Raw genomic sequence first — 15,691 nt, forward strand, 5'->3', positions numbered from 1 at the left:
GGGGAGAATGTGCAGACTCCGCACAGACAGTGACCCAAGCTAGGAATTGAACCCGGGTCCCTGGCGCTGTGAGGCAGCAGTGCCAACCACTGTGCCGCCCACATTTTGGGTGGAATAAAAATTTGTGGGCTAAAGGGCCTTCTCAGGACAACTGAGGATGAGTAATAAATGCCAGCCAGCCTTGTCAGCATCTACATCCTGAGAATGATTAAAAAATAGTATTAATAAAGCAATTTTTCACCTTTATGTATTACATGCCCCTTAAATGATTTTTTTTACTCTATTTGCCACTGTCTCTAATTTTCATTACTCTTAGTTGTGTTTTTCAACAAGTCATTAAAAAAAACAGAAACATTCTTGCTGCCCCTGACTTTTCCCCTCCAGCAGCTCTGAGTGGTTGGGTGACTGGCATCATTGCTGGGTGCTGTACTGTGCTGTGCTTGTCCCCAAAGCCTTTCGCTTGGCGCGCTGAGGCGGTGTGCACGCGCATCGGAAACGCGGTGGCGGAGCAGTGCGCGCCCCCGAGACTTGGTGGCGAGCCGGAGGCTGAGAGACAGACAGACAGAGGGAGAGAGAGGAGAGGAGAGAGGCTCAAGATGGAAGGAGGTGCGTACGGAGCTGGCAAGGCTGGATCTACTGTCGATCCCATCTCTTTCCTGAGACAACCCCAGACCATTCTCCGGATCCTCAGCTGGGTAAGGCTCACACATGCAAACGGTGTTTATTTATTCAACAGGGAAAGGAAGTAGGTGTGATTTTTCTCTATTAAATTGTGGGATGGGAAATTGGAGGCAGCAGTTACCTGGTGGAGATGAGAAGCCAGGTATTTGTGTGTGATACCCATTCACCACGAACATTCATTTCCCCTCCTATTCTGTGTACCCGTGTCGTTCTGCAGGAGATAGATGTGTGAAATGTCGAGGTGATCTAATTATTATTAAAACATGCAGGGTCAGAAAAAAGCCAGGTATTGCTGTAATATCCAGTCATTGTTCGATGTGGAGGTAGACACAATGTCGATTTCTTTTCTTGCAATTTCCATTTGCCTGTGACAATGTTCATGTACTGTTTCATTGTCCAAATATAAATAGCAAGGTATCAGTTTATAATTGTTTGAGATTCAGAACATCTCAGTCTCCCAGACATGAAAAGCACCGCGTTTGCCAGTTGCTTTTATAACATTAAATCAATATTTTTGTTACATTGTGCAGATATATTCTTTTTCCACCTCTCCGGGAAATTCAGTTTCACTGCCGTATATTTCTGTGGCTGGCGACTTGTTTTTTATTTTTAAAACACGAACAGGATTTTTTTTAAAATGCCAGTTGCTTTGGGGCACTGTGCTGTGGCTTTGCGTTTCGACAAATATGTGTTACAAATCAAACGTTGGCTGAAGTCAGAACTGCATATGTTGCCATTCCATGTCCTTTTGTAGCAATGTGTGTGTTGCGTTTCCCCACCCCTTTTGGTACTCCCCACATTTGCACACATTGCTAACTATAACCTCTTCAGTGCTAGGGAAATATGATGGGAAAATCCTTATTTTTCATTCGTCTGTACAGAAAGTTATAAACCCCCAGGTTCAAACAGATGGCCTTCCAGGAAATTAGTTATAGGGTTGCTTTCTCACAGTTCAGACAGCACCATATAACTGATCAGAGATTAAGTAGCACCACTAACATTCATTTCCCCTCCTAATGCTTGTGTTCTCACAATATATCGTTTGGCTGCTTGCACAGATTGTATTTATTCAGGGGAACTTTTGAGCTATCTATCTGACATTTGATGACGTTTCCAGCCCCAATGATGTCAACAAAAAGGCTATTATTGAGATTGATTGAAGGGCACCAGGGTTTGACATTGATGGTGTGTTTTGCCACAGGTTCATTCTCAATGTTTTGTAATGCTATAAATATTTTAATTGCATCCAATGTGTTCTATTTTTCTCTGTGCCCAGTAGCTTTTTAAAAAATAAATGGACACTGTTACTAGAAAGAGAGAGGCACAAATACTTGTGATATTTTATTTGTTACAAATTCTGATATTGTTTAAGTTGTTCAAGAGTGGGCGTATCATCCAGTACATTCTTGAATACGATTTCATGCATCATTTACCGAGTATGTTCTTATTGAATGACACAAAGTTAAAATTGCTGACTGTAAAATACCAATTGGATGCCAGTTGGGCTAAAGCTAATGTGTGTCTGTATCCTGAGCAGATTGTTTGTTACCCAGACTGTGGTACACTTACACCATGTCTCACCTACTCACACAATCACTAAGCTTGCATTCAGCACAGAAATTTGGACACAGGTTTGAAACATAGAAACTAGAAGCAGGAGTAGGCCATTCGGCCCTTCGAGCCTGCTCCGCCATTCATTTTGATCATGGCTGATCATCGAATTCAATATCCTGATCCCCCATATTCCTTGATCCCTTTTGCTCGAGGGGCTATATCTAATTTATTTTTGAAATCAAACAACGTCTTGGCCTCAACTACATTCTGTGGCAGTGAATTCCGCACATTCACCACCCTCTGGGTGAAGAAATTTCTCCTCACCTCCGCTCTAAAAGGTTTACCTCTTATCCTCAAACTATGACCCCTAGTTCTGCCCCCCCCCCCCCCCCCCCGCCCCGCCACCACCATTGGGAACATCCTTTCTGAATCTATCCTGTCTAACCCTGTTAGAATTTTATAAGTCTCTATAAGATCCCCTCTCACTCTTCTAAACTCCAGTGAGTATAATCCTAACCGACTTAGTCTCTCCTCCTACGACAGACCTGCCATCGCAGGAATCAGCCTGGTAAACCTTTGCTGTACTCCCACTGTAGCAAGGACATTCTTCCTCAGAAAATGACAGATAAGAACACCAAAACTGCACACAATACTCGAGGTCTGGTCTTACCAACACCCTATACAATTGCAGTAAAACATCTCTATCCCTGTACTCAAATCCTCTCGCTATGAAGGCCAACATACCATTTCCCTTCTTTACTGCCTGCTGTACCTGCACTGTTTGATCCCCTTTCCCTTGTGTTGAAATCAATTCATTATTATTATTTAAAAGCCAAAAGTAAATCTTAATTTTCATTTATTGCTTGAAACAAAGCATGAAGTTGTACTTGATCTAACCAGCAGTAATGGGTATTTAATAAGTGAGGTGAATAGACTGTGAGGTGTGGGTTAAACAAGAAAATTAATTCTATTAAGGATACTGTTTCTACATCCAACACCCCAATCAATTAATTATATCTAACGGAGTAAACAGCAGATTGGACTGATTGAGGTTTTGTTCTTGTACCTGTTGCGATTAGTCATGGATTCTTCCTATTTCAGGGAGAACACCTAGCACAAGCTGTCACACTGTTGGCCACATTCTCTGCACGACATCCACAACAATAGGCAAAAACAACGTGTAAGGGAGAATTACTCAGAATTATTACTCACAGCTTCTGCGCACTAATTCAATTCTACACTTAAGGATTAATTTTGTTGAACAATACAGCCCCCCACGGAGAGGTACAATTTTGCAACAATCGACGGACTTACTGACATCGTCGATAAATCCCATTTTACAAAGCGTGTTTTGGAGGAAGAAAAGAGATCAGTGTACTCTCAATCTGGGATTCCGTTTGGACTCGGATCTTTTTTAATAGAATAGCGATCTTTGTTTTTGAATGGCATCCAGGATTAAGAGGTATTCTGCTCTGAGCTCATTTTGCTGCCAAGATTTGTAGGGTGATGTCAGCTGAGTGTATTTGCTCACTTGGATCCTCGCTAGCAGCCTTTCACTATAATGTTCCTACCCAGGTCCCGAAATCCAATACATTGAAAATGTTCCCCTTCCCGGGTACGGATAAAAGCAATGTTGCAGATTGTAAGGGGGCGTCGTGTGTTAGTTACACATTGGTAAAATAAAACCCAATCAAATGTGAATCCAAATACAAATTGCTGACTCCTGTTATGCACAAAGCAACAGGAACGTTTATTGGGCAAAGCTTTTATTTTGTCAAAAACTCACTGGCACGAATGCTGGGGAATTCACTTGGGGAATTATTTATAGTTTCAAAACATGACCTGAAAGAATCCCAATAGAATATCACTGTTAGTCTGAGCATAGGAACATAGGATTTATGAACGGGAGTAGGCCATTCGGTTCTTTGAGCCTGTTCCACCATTCGATAAAATCTCAGCTCCACTTTCCTGTCGTTCCCATAACCTCCGACCCCCTTGTCTATCAGTCTAACTGCTGTGAATAAATTCAATGATCCAACCTCCACTGTTTCTGGGGAAGAGAATTCCACAGATCAACGACCCTCAGAGAAAAAATATCTCCTCATCTCAGCCTTAATTTTAAACTGTCCTCTCCTTGTAGATTCCCCTACAAGTGGAAATATCCTCCTGGTATCCAACCTATCAAGACCTCTCAAGATCTTAAAAGATCACCTAAACTCCAAATTGTATCGGCCCAACCTGTTCAGTCTTCATGAAATAAATCCTCAGTCTAAGAATGAGTCAAGTAAATCTTCTCTGACCTGCTTCTAATGCAATGATATCCTTTTTTGGATAAGGAGACCAGAACTGTACACATTACTCCAAATGTGGTCTTACCAAGGCTCTGTACAGCTGCAGTAAAACTTCCATTGGAACTTTTATAGTCCATTCCCCTAGTAATAAATGTCCACATTTCATTTGCCTTCCTATTTACTTGCTGTTTTTTGTGATTCATGTACCAAGATACCTAAATCCCTCTGTACCACTGATTTCTGTAATCTCTCTCCTTTTAAATCGTAGACTGATGTCCACTTTAGCAGGAAGAATAGAACACATTTCCCACATTGTACTTGATCTGCCAAATTCTTGTCCACTCACTTAACCTATTTATCCCTTTGCAGACTTTTTACCTCTTCTTGACAAGTTAATTTCCCAGCTATCTTGGTATCAACAGCAAATTCAGTGACTGTACATTCAATCCTTTCATCCAAGTCATTGATATAGATTGTAAATAGTTTATGTCCCAGCCCCTATGACACTCCACCAGTAACAGCTTGCCAACCCAAAAGAAACCCATTTATCCATTCAATCTGCTTCCTGTTAGATAATCAATCCTTAATCCTTACCCCCTACACAGTGAACTCTTGTGTAATAACCTTTGATGTGGCACCTTATCAAATGTCTTTCAGAAATCCAGGTACACCACATCTACAGGTTCCCATTAACCACCTTCTCATTCCCTTTAACCACCTTGCTTGTTTCTTCCTGAAAGAACTCAAATACATGAGTTAAACACAATTCCCCTTCCACAAACCCATGTTCATTCTGCCTGATCCCAGGATGATTTTCTAATTATCCTCTATAACCTCCTAAAGTTTGGATTCCAAAAATATCTCTATGACAGATATTAGACCAATTGACCTATAGTTTCCTTCTTTCTGTTTCCCTCCTTTCTTGAATAAAGGTATTTTCACTGGGACGCTTCCAGAATCTCAGAACTTTTGGAAGATTATAATCAATGGCCTCTACTACATCTGCAGCCACTTCTTTTAAGACCCTAGGATTCAGGCCATCTTATCCTGGATACGTGTCAGCCTTTAGTTCTGGTGATGATAATTGTTTTAAGTTCCTGCTTCCCTTCACCTCTCAATTTTCAAGTATGTTTGGAAAGCTTTCTAAGCCTTCTACAGTGAAGACAGACCGTAAATACCAGTTCAATGTTTCCACCATTTTCTTGTTTTCCATTATTAATTCCCCAGATTCTGTCTAGAGGACCAACACTCACTTTAGTTACTTATAGAAACACGGACTATCTGTTTTTATATTTCTCACCATCTTTCTAATTTTTTCCTCTTAATGTTTTTTTGACCTTAAAATATGGCCAATATTCTGACCTTCCACTAATCTTTGTAGAATTGCAGGGTTTCCTTCAATCTGATACGATCCTTAACTTCCCTGTTTAGCCATGGATGATGCATGCTTCTCAAGACTCTTTCTTTCTCCCTGCAATAAATCTTTGCTCAGAGTTGTTAAATATCTCCTTACAATTCTGCTATTGCATTTCTACTGTCTGACCCTTTAACCTCATTTCCCAGTTGATTTTAGCCATCCCTGCCTTCATACCCATATAATTACCTTTATATAAGTTTAAAACACTAGTCTTAGACCTGCACCTGTCACCTTCAAACTGAACATGAAATTCTATTGTGTTATGATTGCTATTGCCTAGAAACTCCTTTACAGTAAGGTTATTGATTATTCCTGATGGTCCAATATCATGTATCCTTTATTCCATTCCATCCTTTCCTACTATCTCTCTTTCAATGTATTTTTTCCAGCAATTTAGAAAAAAATGTTTTTCAATGATAAACATTCTTTGAATGTTTTATAATATAGCTATGTTATATTATGTTATATTAAATGTTTGGTATGGTGTAATTTTGATTCCTGTAACAGCTTAAACTTTATTTAATTGCTTTATTTAATTTTGTTAATACCTTGAGCAAGCAATAATTAATAGTTTATATCATCATTCCTGTTTATTTTATTCCTGTTCTCTTGCTATTTGGCCCAGAGCCATGTAGCATTCTCCAGCTGAAGTCAAGCAAAGTTCCCTGTTCTCAGGCTTAATAGAATCATAGAATCGCTACAGTGCAGAAGGAGGCCATTCGGCCTATTGTGTCTGCACCAACTCTCTGAAAGGACATCTTAACCAGGCCCACACCCCCTGCCCTATCCTCGTAATCCTGTGCATTTACCATGACTAATCCACTTAACCGCCACATCTTTAGACGATGATCTTATTGATGGGCGGAGGAGGCTCGAGGAGCCAGATGCCTACTCCTGTTCAATCCACCTAACCTACACACCTTTGGAAAGTAAGGGACAATTTAGCATTGTCAATCCACCTAACCTACACATCTTTGGACACTAAGGGACAATTTAGCATGGCCAATCCACCTAACCTACACACCTTTGGATAATAAGGGACAATTTAGCATGGCCAATCCACCTAACCGAACATCTTTGGATAATAAGGGACAATTTAGCATGGCCAATCCACCTAACCGAACATCTTTGGATAATAAGGGACAATTTAGCATGGCCAATCCACCTAACCGAACATCTTTGGATAATAAGGGACAATTTAGCATGGCCAATCCACCTAACCTACACATCTTTGGACACTAAGGGACAATTTAGCATGGCCAATCCACCTAATCTACACATCTTTGGACATTAAGGGACAATTTAGTATGGCCAATCCATCTAACCTACACATCTTTGGACTTTGCTTTAGTTACTTATAGAAACACGGACTATCTGTTTTTATATTTCTCACCATCTTTCTAATTTTTTCCTCTTAATGTTTTTTTGACCTTAAAATATGGCCACTATGGGACAATTCAGCATGGTCAATCCACCTAACCGCACACCTTTGGGCACTGAGGGGCAATTTAGCATGGCCAATCCACCTAACCGCACACCTTTGGGCACTGAGGGGCAATTTAGCATGGCCAATCCGCCTAACCTACACATCTTTGGACATTAAGGGACAATTTAGCATGGCCAATCCACCTAACTGCACACCTTTGGGCACTGAGGAACAATTTAGCATGGCCAATCCATCTAACCTACATTTCTTTGGACATTAAGGGACAATTCAGCATGGTCTATCCACCTAAGTGCACACCTTTGGGCACTGAGGGGCAATTTAGCATGGCCAATTCACCTAACCTACACATCTTTGGACATTAAGGGGCAATTTAGCATGGCCAATCCACCTAACCTACACATCTTTGGACATTAAGGGACAATTTAGCATGGCCAATCCACCTAATCTACACATCTTTGGACATTAAGGGACAATTTAGCATGGCCAATCCACCTAACCTACATATCTTTGGACATTAAGGGGCAATTTAGCATGGCCAATCCATATAACCTACACATCTTTGGACTCTAAGGGGCAATTCAGCTTGGCCAGTCCACCTAAACTACACATCTTTGGACTGTGGGAGGAAACTGGAGCATCCAGATGAACCCATCTTTGGACTCTAAGGGGCAATTCAGCTCGGCCAGTCCACTTAAGCTACACATCTTTGGACTGTGGGAGGAAACTGGAGCACCCAGATGAAACCCATACAGACATGGGAGAATGTGCAAACTCCACACAGACAAGGCCAGAATTGAACCCAGATCCCTGGTGCTGTGAGTAGCAGTGCTAGCCACTGTGCCACTGTGGCATCGTCCCATGTCCCTGGAGCCATTAGCCTAGGTTTCTGGATATCAGTGAGTACAGTGACATTACTTCTATGTCTATCTTCCCCATATGAAGAACCATTACACAGCATTGTGTCACCCTTGGTACAGTAATAGTACTTTTGGATTTGAAAGGGCTGTGAGGTTCATGGCCCATTGCAAGCCTGGAGAACAATTTGGAACACCACTCAAGTAATAAATAGCTAAAGAAAGCACAACAGGTCAGTACTTGAGGGATAAAATGGACAATTTTTCTCTGCTTTGTTTTTCTTAAAGATGCTTTCTTTCTGATCACAAAACAGAGGGAAAGGTGATAGTGACCAATGATGCCAGAAATTTTCCCTCTTTGCACATGCATTTCTGTGGGTTTCACTGTGGTGTTGGAGTGTTCTGGGATAGGCATTAACAAAATAATGAGGTGGGATTGATGTTACCATAACTCCCACCTTGTTATTCTATTTTTTTTCACTTACTGGAGGCCCAACTACTGTGGCAAATTATGGGCGGCACTTTGGCACAATGGTTAGCAATGCTGCCTCATGGCTCCAGGGACCCGGATTCGAATCCGGCCTTGGGTAACTGTGTGGAGTTTGCACGTTCTCCTCACATCTGCGTGGTTTCCTCCGGGTGCTCCAATTTCTTCCCACAGTCCAAAGATGTGCAGGTTAGGCGGATTGGCCATGCTAAATTGTCCTTTAATGTCCCAAGATGTGTAGGTTAGATCGATTAGCAATGGTAAATACACAGGGTTACGGGGATAGGGTGGGGGAAGAGGGCCTAGATGAGATTCTCTGTCAGATGGGCCGAATGATCTCTTCTACACCGCAGAGATTCTATAGATTCAGCCTTCATGCTTGCCAGGCTTCCTACAAGTTCCTTCCACTTTGATGATAGCCTCTTCCTGTGTAGGGACATGTCAATGCCATTATAATGAGCTGAACCTGTAACCATGGGTGTTAGGTCCCCATGACTATCAAAGGCTAGGAATCCTGCGGTGAGTTACTCACTTCCTTTCCCCCCCCCACACCAAAGTCTGTCCACCATCTACAAGGCACAGGTCAGGAGTGTGATGGAATGCTCCCCAGTTGGAGTGCAGCTCCAACAACACTCAAGAAGCTCAACACCATCCAGGAGAAAGCAGCTGCTTGATTGGTACCCCTTCCATAAACATTCAATCCCTCCATCACCAACGAACAGTTGCAGCTGTGTGTACCACCTACAGGATACACTCACCTTCCAAACCCACCACCACTGCCATCCAAAAAGATGAGTCCTTGCATCCTTCTCTGTCCCCAGTCCCTGAATGGTATTTTTGTTGCTAATTAATGACCTGCTAATAGAAAATATATTTATGAATTAAAAAACTGCGCTTTAGAAATTTGAAATCAAATTTTTGAAATCAGAACTCTTTGCAATTTGAATTCTCTTTTATTGTGTGCATATTCGAGTTAGCAGTACTTCATCCACATTGGAAAGATATTGAGGGCGATTCTCCCAGCCCGCTGCGCTGACCAGGAGACATCAACAGAGCCCGTTTCGCGGGCATCCTGCTGGGTGCCACGGCGTCTGTTAGTCTCCGCAACTAAGCCCAGCTGATAACAATATGGAAATCTCCATTTGCATTTAATTAGCAGGCCCAGGAATGAGATTTCTGGGCCCGCTAGCGTCTCCACCCCCCGCCCCGGGTCAGGAGTGGTTCCCTCCAGTGTGATTTACTCCTGCTTTCCACTAACAGGGAACAGGTGACTCAATCCCACTGGAGGGAAGAGAGGCCATTGAGGCCGCCCCAGGAGGTCGGGGGTAAGATGGGTGGTGCCACTTGGGCAGTGCCAACCTGGCAACCTGGCACTGCCCAAGGGGCAAACTGGCAATGCCCAAGGGGCACCTTGACACTTCTCACTGGGCATCAGGCAGTGCCAAGGGGATGGGGCCAGATGGCCTATTGGAGGGGCTTGTTGGGGGAGGGAACTGCTGCCACTCTAAACTTGGGATGGCAGGGAGAGGGAGTAGATGATCGGGGCTGGCCATCTGGGTGGGGTGGGGGAGGGGGGCTTGGGGCTGCCGAGGGGGGTCAGGGCTGTTGCACGGGTAGCAGGGGGGGTCAGAACTGTTGGGGGGGAATCGGGAGGTCGGGACCTTCGGAGGGTGGGGTTGGGAAGATCAGGGCTGGCCGGGGTGGGGGGATATAGGGGCTGGCCCAGGGAGGCCCAGAAGGTCAGCGATCAGGGGGTGGGGGGGGGGGGGGTGGGGGGGGGGGGGTCGGTAGGCCAGCAATGGGGGGTTGCGGGGCTGGCCAGCAATCGAGCTGGCCAATGACCGGGAGGGTGGCAATGTGGGGCCAGTGCGCATGCGCCGATCTCCGCACTGACTGATCGACGCATGTATAGTGGCGCACTCAGCGCTATGCTGCCGGCCTCTCAGGTGGGAATAACCCCACCCCCTACTTTCCAGAGTGAATCACGCTAGGGCGCTCTGTGATGCACAGTGTATTGGTGATTCATTCTGGAAATCATGCTAAAAAAAACCAGCAGGATTTATTCCCATTTTCCGGCACATTGGGGACTTAGATTTTTTTTGGGAGAATCCTGGCCATTATGTCCCAGTGTTTCAGGAATGAGAATTCACACACACAAATGCAGTGACATTAAATAGCATTTTTGGCATTCTCATTGAGAACCAAGTAAAATTAGTTCATAATATGATAGATTAATTAATAAAATTGAGTGCTCTGAAAGTGTATCAATGCATCGGATTATGTACAGCATGACACAGAAACAGACCATTCATTCCAATAAGCCTATTACATGAACCTTCTGCCACTTTATTTCACCTAGCCATGCTTTATTCTTCTAACTATTTCTTCCTAAATGTGTTTATCTAGCTTCCCTTTAATGAATAAAATTCACTTCAACCTTGTGGTAGCAAATTCCCCGTTCTTGCCACACACTCTGGAAATAGGTTTCACCTGAATTCACCATTAGATTTATTGATGACTATTTTACATTCATGACCCCTAGTTTTGCCCTGCTGCACAAGTGAAAATATCTGAACATTCACAGCATCAGTCCTTCCATAATCTTTAATGCTCCTATCAGGTTACCCCCTCAACTGTCATTTTTCTGGAGAGAAGAGCTCCAACAAGTTCAATCTTTGCTTCTAGGTAGACCCTCCAGTAATAGCATCATATCTGTGAATCTTATTTCTGATGTGGAGATGCTGGCGTTGGACTGGGGTGAACACAGTAAGAGTTTTAACAACACCAGGTTAAAGTCCAACAGGTTTATTGGTAGCAAATACCATTAGCTTTCGGAGTGCTGCTCCTTCGTCAGATGGAGTGGAAATGTGCTCTCAAACAGGGCACAGAGACACAAAATCAAGTTACAGAATACTGATTAGAATGCGAATCCCTACAGCCAACCAGATCTTAAAGATACAGATAATGTGGGTGGGGGGAGCATTAAGCACAGGTTAAAGAGATGAGTATTGTCTCCAGACAGGACAGCCTGCAAGTCCAGGAGGCAAGCTGTGGGGGTTACTGATAATGTGACATAAATCCAACATCCTAAAATGTTGGGACAACTTCCTTTTGTGAATAAGGTATTGACACCCTTTCCAGCAGGTTTCAGTCATGTGATGGCAGTATTGATGCACACAACGGGTTACATAGAACATTACAGCGCAGTAGAGGCCCTTCGGCCCTCGATGTTGCGCCGACCAGTGGAACCAATCTAAAGCCCCTCTAATCTACACTATTCCAATATCATCCATATGTTTATCCAATAGCCATTTGAATGCTCTTAATGTTGACGAGTCCACTACTGCTGCAGGCAGGGCATTCCACGCCCTTACTACTCTCTGAGTAAAGACCCTACCTCTAACATCTGTCCTATATCTCTCACCCCTCAATTTAAAGCCATGTCCCCTCGTGCTAGCCATCACCATCTGAGGAAAAAGGCTCTCACTATCCACCCTATCTAATCCTCTGATCATCTTGTATGCCTCTATTAAGTCACCTCTTAACCTTCTTCTCTCTAACGAAAACAAACTCAAGCCCCTCAGCCTTTCCTCATACGATTTTCCCACCATACCAGGCAACATCCTGGTAAATCTCCTCTGCACCCTTTCCAACACTTCCACATCTTTCCTACAATACAGCGACCAGAACTGTACGCAATACTCCAAATGCGGCCGCACCATGACAGTTGCAGCATGACTTCCTGGCTCCGAAACTCAATCCCTCTACCAATAAAAGCTAACACTCAGTACGCCTTCTTAACAACCCTATCAACCTGGGTGCCAACTTTCAGGGATCTATGCACATGGACACCCAGATCCCTCTGTTCATCCACACTACCAAGTATCTTACCATTAGCCCAGTACTCTGTATTCCTGTTACTCCTTCCTAAGTGAATCACCTCACACTTTTCCGCATTAAACTCCATTTGCCACCTCTCAGCCCAGCTCTGCAGCTTATCTATGTCCCTCTGTAACCTGCCACTTCCCTCCGCACTGTCCACAACTCCACCGACTTTAGTGTCATCCGCAAATTTACTAATCCATCCTTCTATGCCCTCATCCAGGTCATTAATAAAAATGACAAACAGCAATGGCCCCAAAACAGATCCTTGCGGTACATCACTAGTAACTGAACTCCAGGATGAATATTTCCCATCAACCACCACCCTCTGTTTTCTTACAGCTAGCCAATTCCAGATCCAAACCACTAAATCACCCTCAATCCCATGTGTCCGTATTTTCTGCAAAAGCTGACCATGGGGAATCTTATCAAACGTTTTGCTGAAATCCATATACACCACATCAACCGCTTTACCCTCATCCACCTCTTTGGTCACCTTCTCAAAGAACTCAATAAGGTTTGTGAGGCACGACCTACCCTTCACAAAACTGTGCTGACTATCCCTAATCAAATTATTCCTTTCCAGGTGATTATAAATCCTATCTCTTGTAATCCTTTCCAATACTTTGCCCACAACAGAAGTAAGGCTCACCGGTCTATAATTACCAGGGTTGTCCCTACTCCCCTTCTTGAACGAGGGGACAACATTTGCTATCCTCCAGTCTTGCAGAGATGCTTCAGCGTGATTTGGACAGGATGAGGGTGTGGCATCTGCACGGCAGATGCAGTATAATGTGGATAAATGTGAGTGTTGGAACTGAATGATACACATTGAGAGTGGGATGGGACGGGGAGGGTTGGGGTGACAGGACGGAGATGGGGATGGGGGAGATGATTGATATCCAATCAACTTTGCACTATTTGCTCACAGATTTTACACACCTGATATTATAACCACCCCCCCCCCCCCGCCCCCCGGCCAGGTGAGGTTCCCCAATTTTCTTGATCTGGACAAGACCCCTCAATTCATCACCAACTCATCACCAATATATTTAAAAATTAACCAGGCATTCTTGAATTAAAGATAGAGCGAGTTTATTAACTATCAATATGGTAAGGAGAAAAATGGTATAACACATTCAAACAGATTAGAAGTGAGAATTGAGTCCAATAGTAAGTCAATGAAAATAAAAGGGCACTGGTGATTCACTGATGAAGCGTGTGACTGTTACCATTTGACTGCAGTAGATTTGACTGACAAATTGTTGGTTCTTCAATTCCAGTGTTTCTATGCTTTGGCAGAGAAACTCTCCAGTTCTCTTTTTTGGTGGTGAGCCTTTATCTGGCTGGGCCGACTTCCACAGACAGAGAAAGAGATTTGAAATATACATGCAAAAATGGCTATTTTGCAGAAGCACTACTGGCTGTTCCTGTCACTGTGTCACAAACCTTCGGTGTGTAAAACTTTCAGCTGTTTATTCTCACAGACCACACACAGACAGACAAACACTGGAGCAGCTTTCTTTGCTGGCTTTAAACCCATTCTTTGCATATTCCAAATGGATGGCGAATCCACAATTCCATCCAGGCATTATTCACGAGATCTCTTGAACTGTGATGGCCATTATGTCCCTTCGTCTGTACCAGAGATGGTAATCAGTCTCTGAATGCTTTTTAGAAGATCATGCTTTTAGAAGTACCTTGTCTGGAAGCAGGAAGGGGGATTGCCCAATGTAGAATCGCCCCGCTGCCATTCCTGTAAGTGGTTGACTGTACTTTCTCGGCCATCTTTGGGGTTTGTGTCCATTTAAAAAAATAAAAAGCTCAGGTCTTATTTAAATTCCAGCATTTTCTATTTAAAAGTACAATGTTCACATCCAAATTAGCTTCACAGGGCCGACGTGGTCATCACAATATTCACTAGGTTAATTTTTTTTACAAGTGATGTGTCAGAAAGTCGTGATTTCAAGCTGCACTGCAGAAACCTTGGCATCGAATCGATTCTGACACTTGAGTGTATAATCGAGGGAACACATCACTGTCAGAGGTGGCTTTTTTTCGATGAGATGTTAAAGAAAGATCCCATCTGTCCCATCAGCTGTATGTAAAAGAAAACCCCATGGCATTATTAGAGGAAGGGCAGAAGAATTCTCCTTTAGTCCAGCATTTATGCCTCAACCAAACATTTCTAAAATGGACAAATTGGCCATATGCATCAGTGCTGTTTAAAGCACCTCACTGTGCTCAAATTGGCCGCTGTGCTAACTTACGCTGCCAGCAATGTAAAAATATCTCCTTGGCTGTGAAGTGCTTAGTCACATCCTGAGATTATGAAAGACGTTATACCAATGAGAGTCTTTTCTTTCCGTGTAAGAGGAGGTGATGGCCTAATGGTATCATCGCTAGACTACTAATCCCGAAACTCAGCTAATGTTCTGGGGACCCGGATTTGAATCTCGCCATGGCAGGTCATGGAATTTGAATTCAATAAAAGAAATATCTGGAATTAAGAACCTACTAATGACCATGAAACCATTGTCGATTTTGGAGAAACCCATCTGTTTCACTTATGTCTTTTAGGGAAGGAAATCTGCTGTCCTTACCTGGTCTGGCCTACATGTGACTCCAGAGCCACAGCAATGTGGTTGACTCTCAACTGCCCTCAGACAGCTAGGGCAATAAATGCTGGCCAGCCAGCGACACACCCATGTCCCACAAATTAATAAAAAAAGGTTGCTGCATCATCTGCGTGGGAATATCAGATTAATTAATATGAAAATCCCAGAGCCCAATGAGTGGTGACCATGCAAGTCCAGCAGTTGGTTAATACTTCATTGGAATATAAGAAAGCACAGAAGGTGAAAAGTACATTCTCGCCAGTCCCGTTCACAAACCATATGCAATTTGCTCAATCGTGTCTCGATTCAATACATTTAGGTTCTTGATGGATGTTGTGCCGAAGTATCTTCCTATCTGATCTGTTAGTTGTTTATTTTACACGAAAATGAGTTTGCTGCTGCCTATCTCCCTAAGAAAGTGACTTTCCAACGTGATGTATGTTGGACTGCTTGCAAATTC

General features: G+C 43.3%; 1 protein-coding gene across 1 annotated transcript in view; it reads left to right on the top strand.

Moving 5' to 3' along the window:
- The first annotated feature begins 565 nt into the window (after positions 1–565).
- syngr3a (synaptogyrin 3a) overlaps positions 566–15,691 on the top strand; it is a 93,676-nt gene continuing 78,550 nt past the window's right edge. The window contains exon 1 of the mRNA XM_078240081.1: positions 566–695. Coding sequence (XP_078096207.1) covers positions 597–695 — 99 coding nt within the window. The 5' untranslated portion in view covers positions 566–596. The remainder of the gene's footprint in view (positions 696–15,691) is intronic.

This window comes from Mustelus asterias, chromosome 23, assembly GCF_964213995.1.
Source record: "Mustelus asterias chromosome 23, sMusAst1.hap1.1, whole genome shotgun sequence".
Classification (NCBI taxonomy): Eukaryota; Metazoa; Chordata; class Chondrichthyes; order Carcharhiniformes; family Triakidae; genus Mustelus; species Mustelus asterias.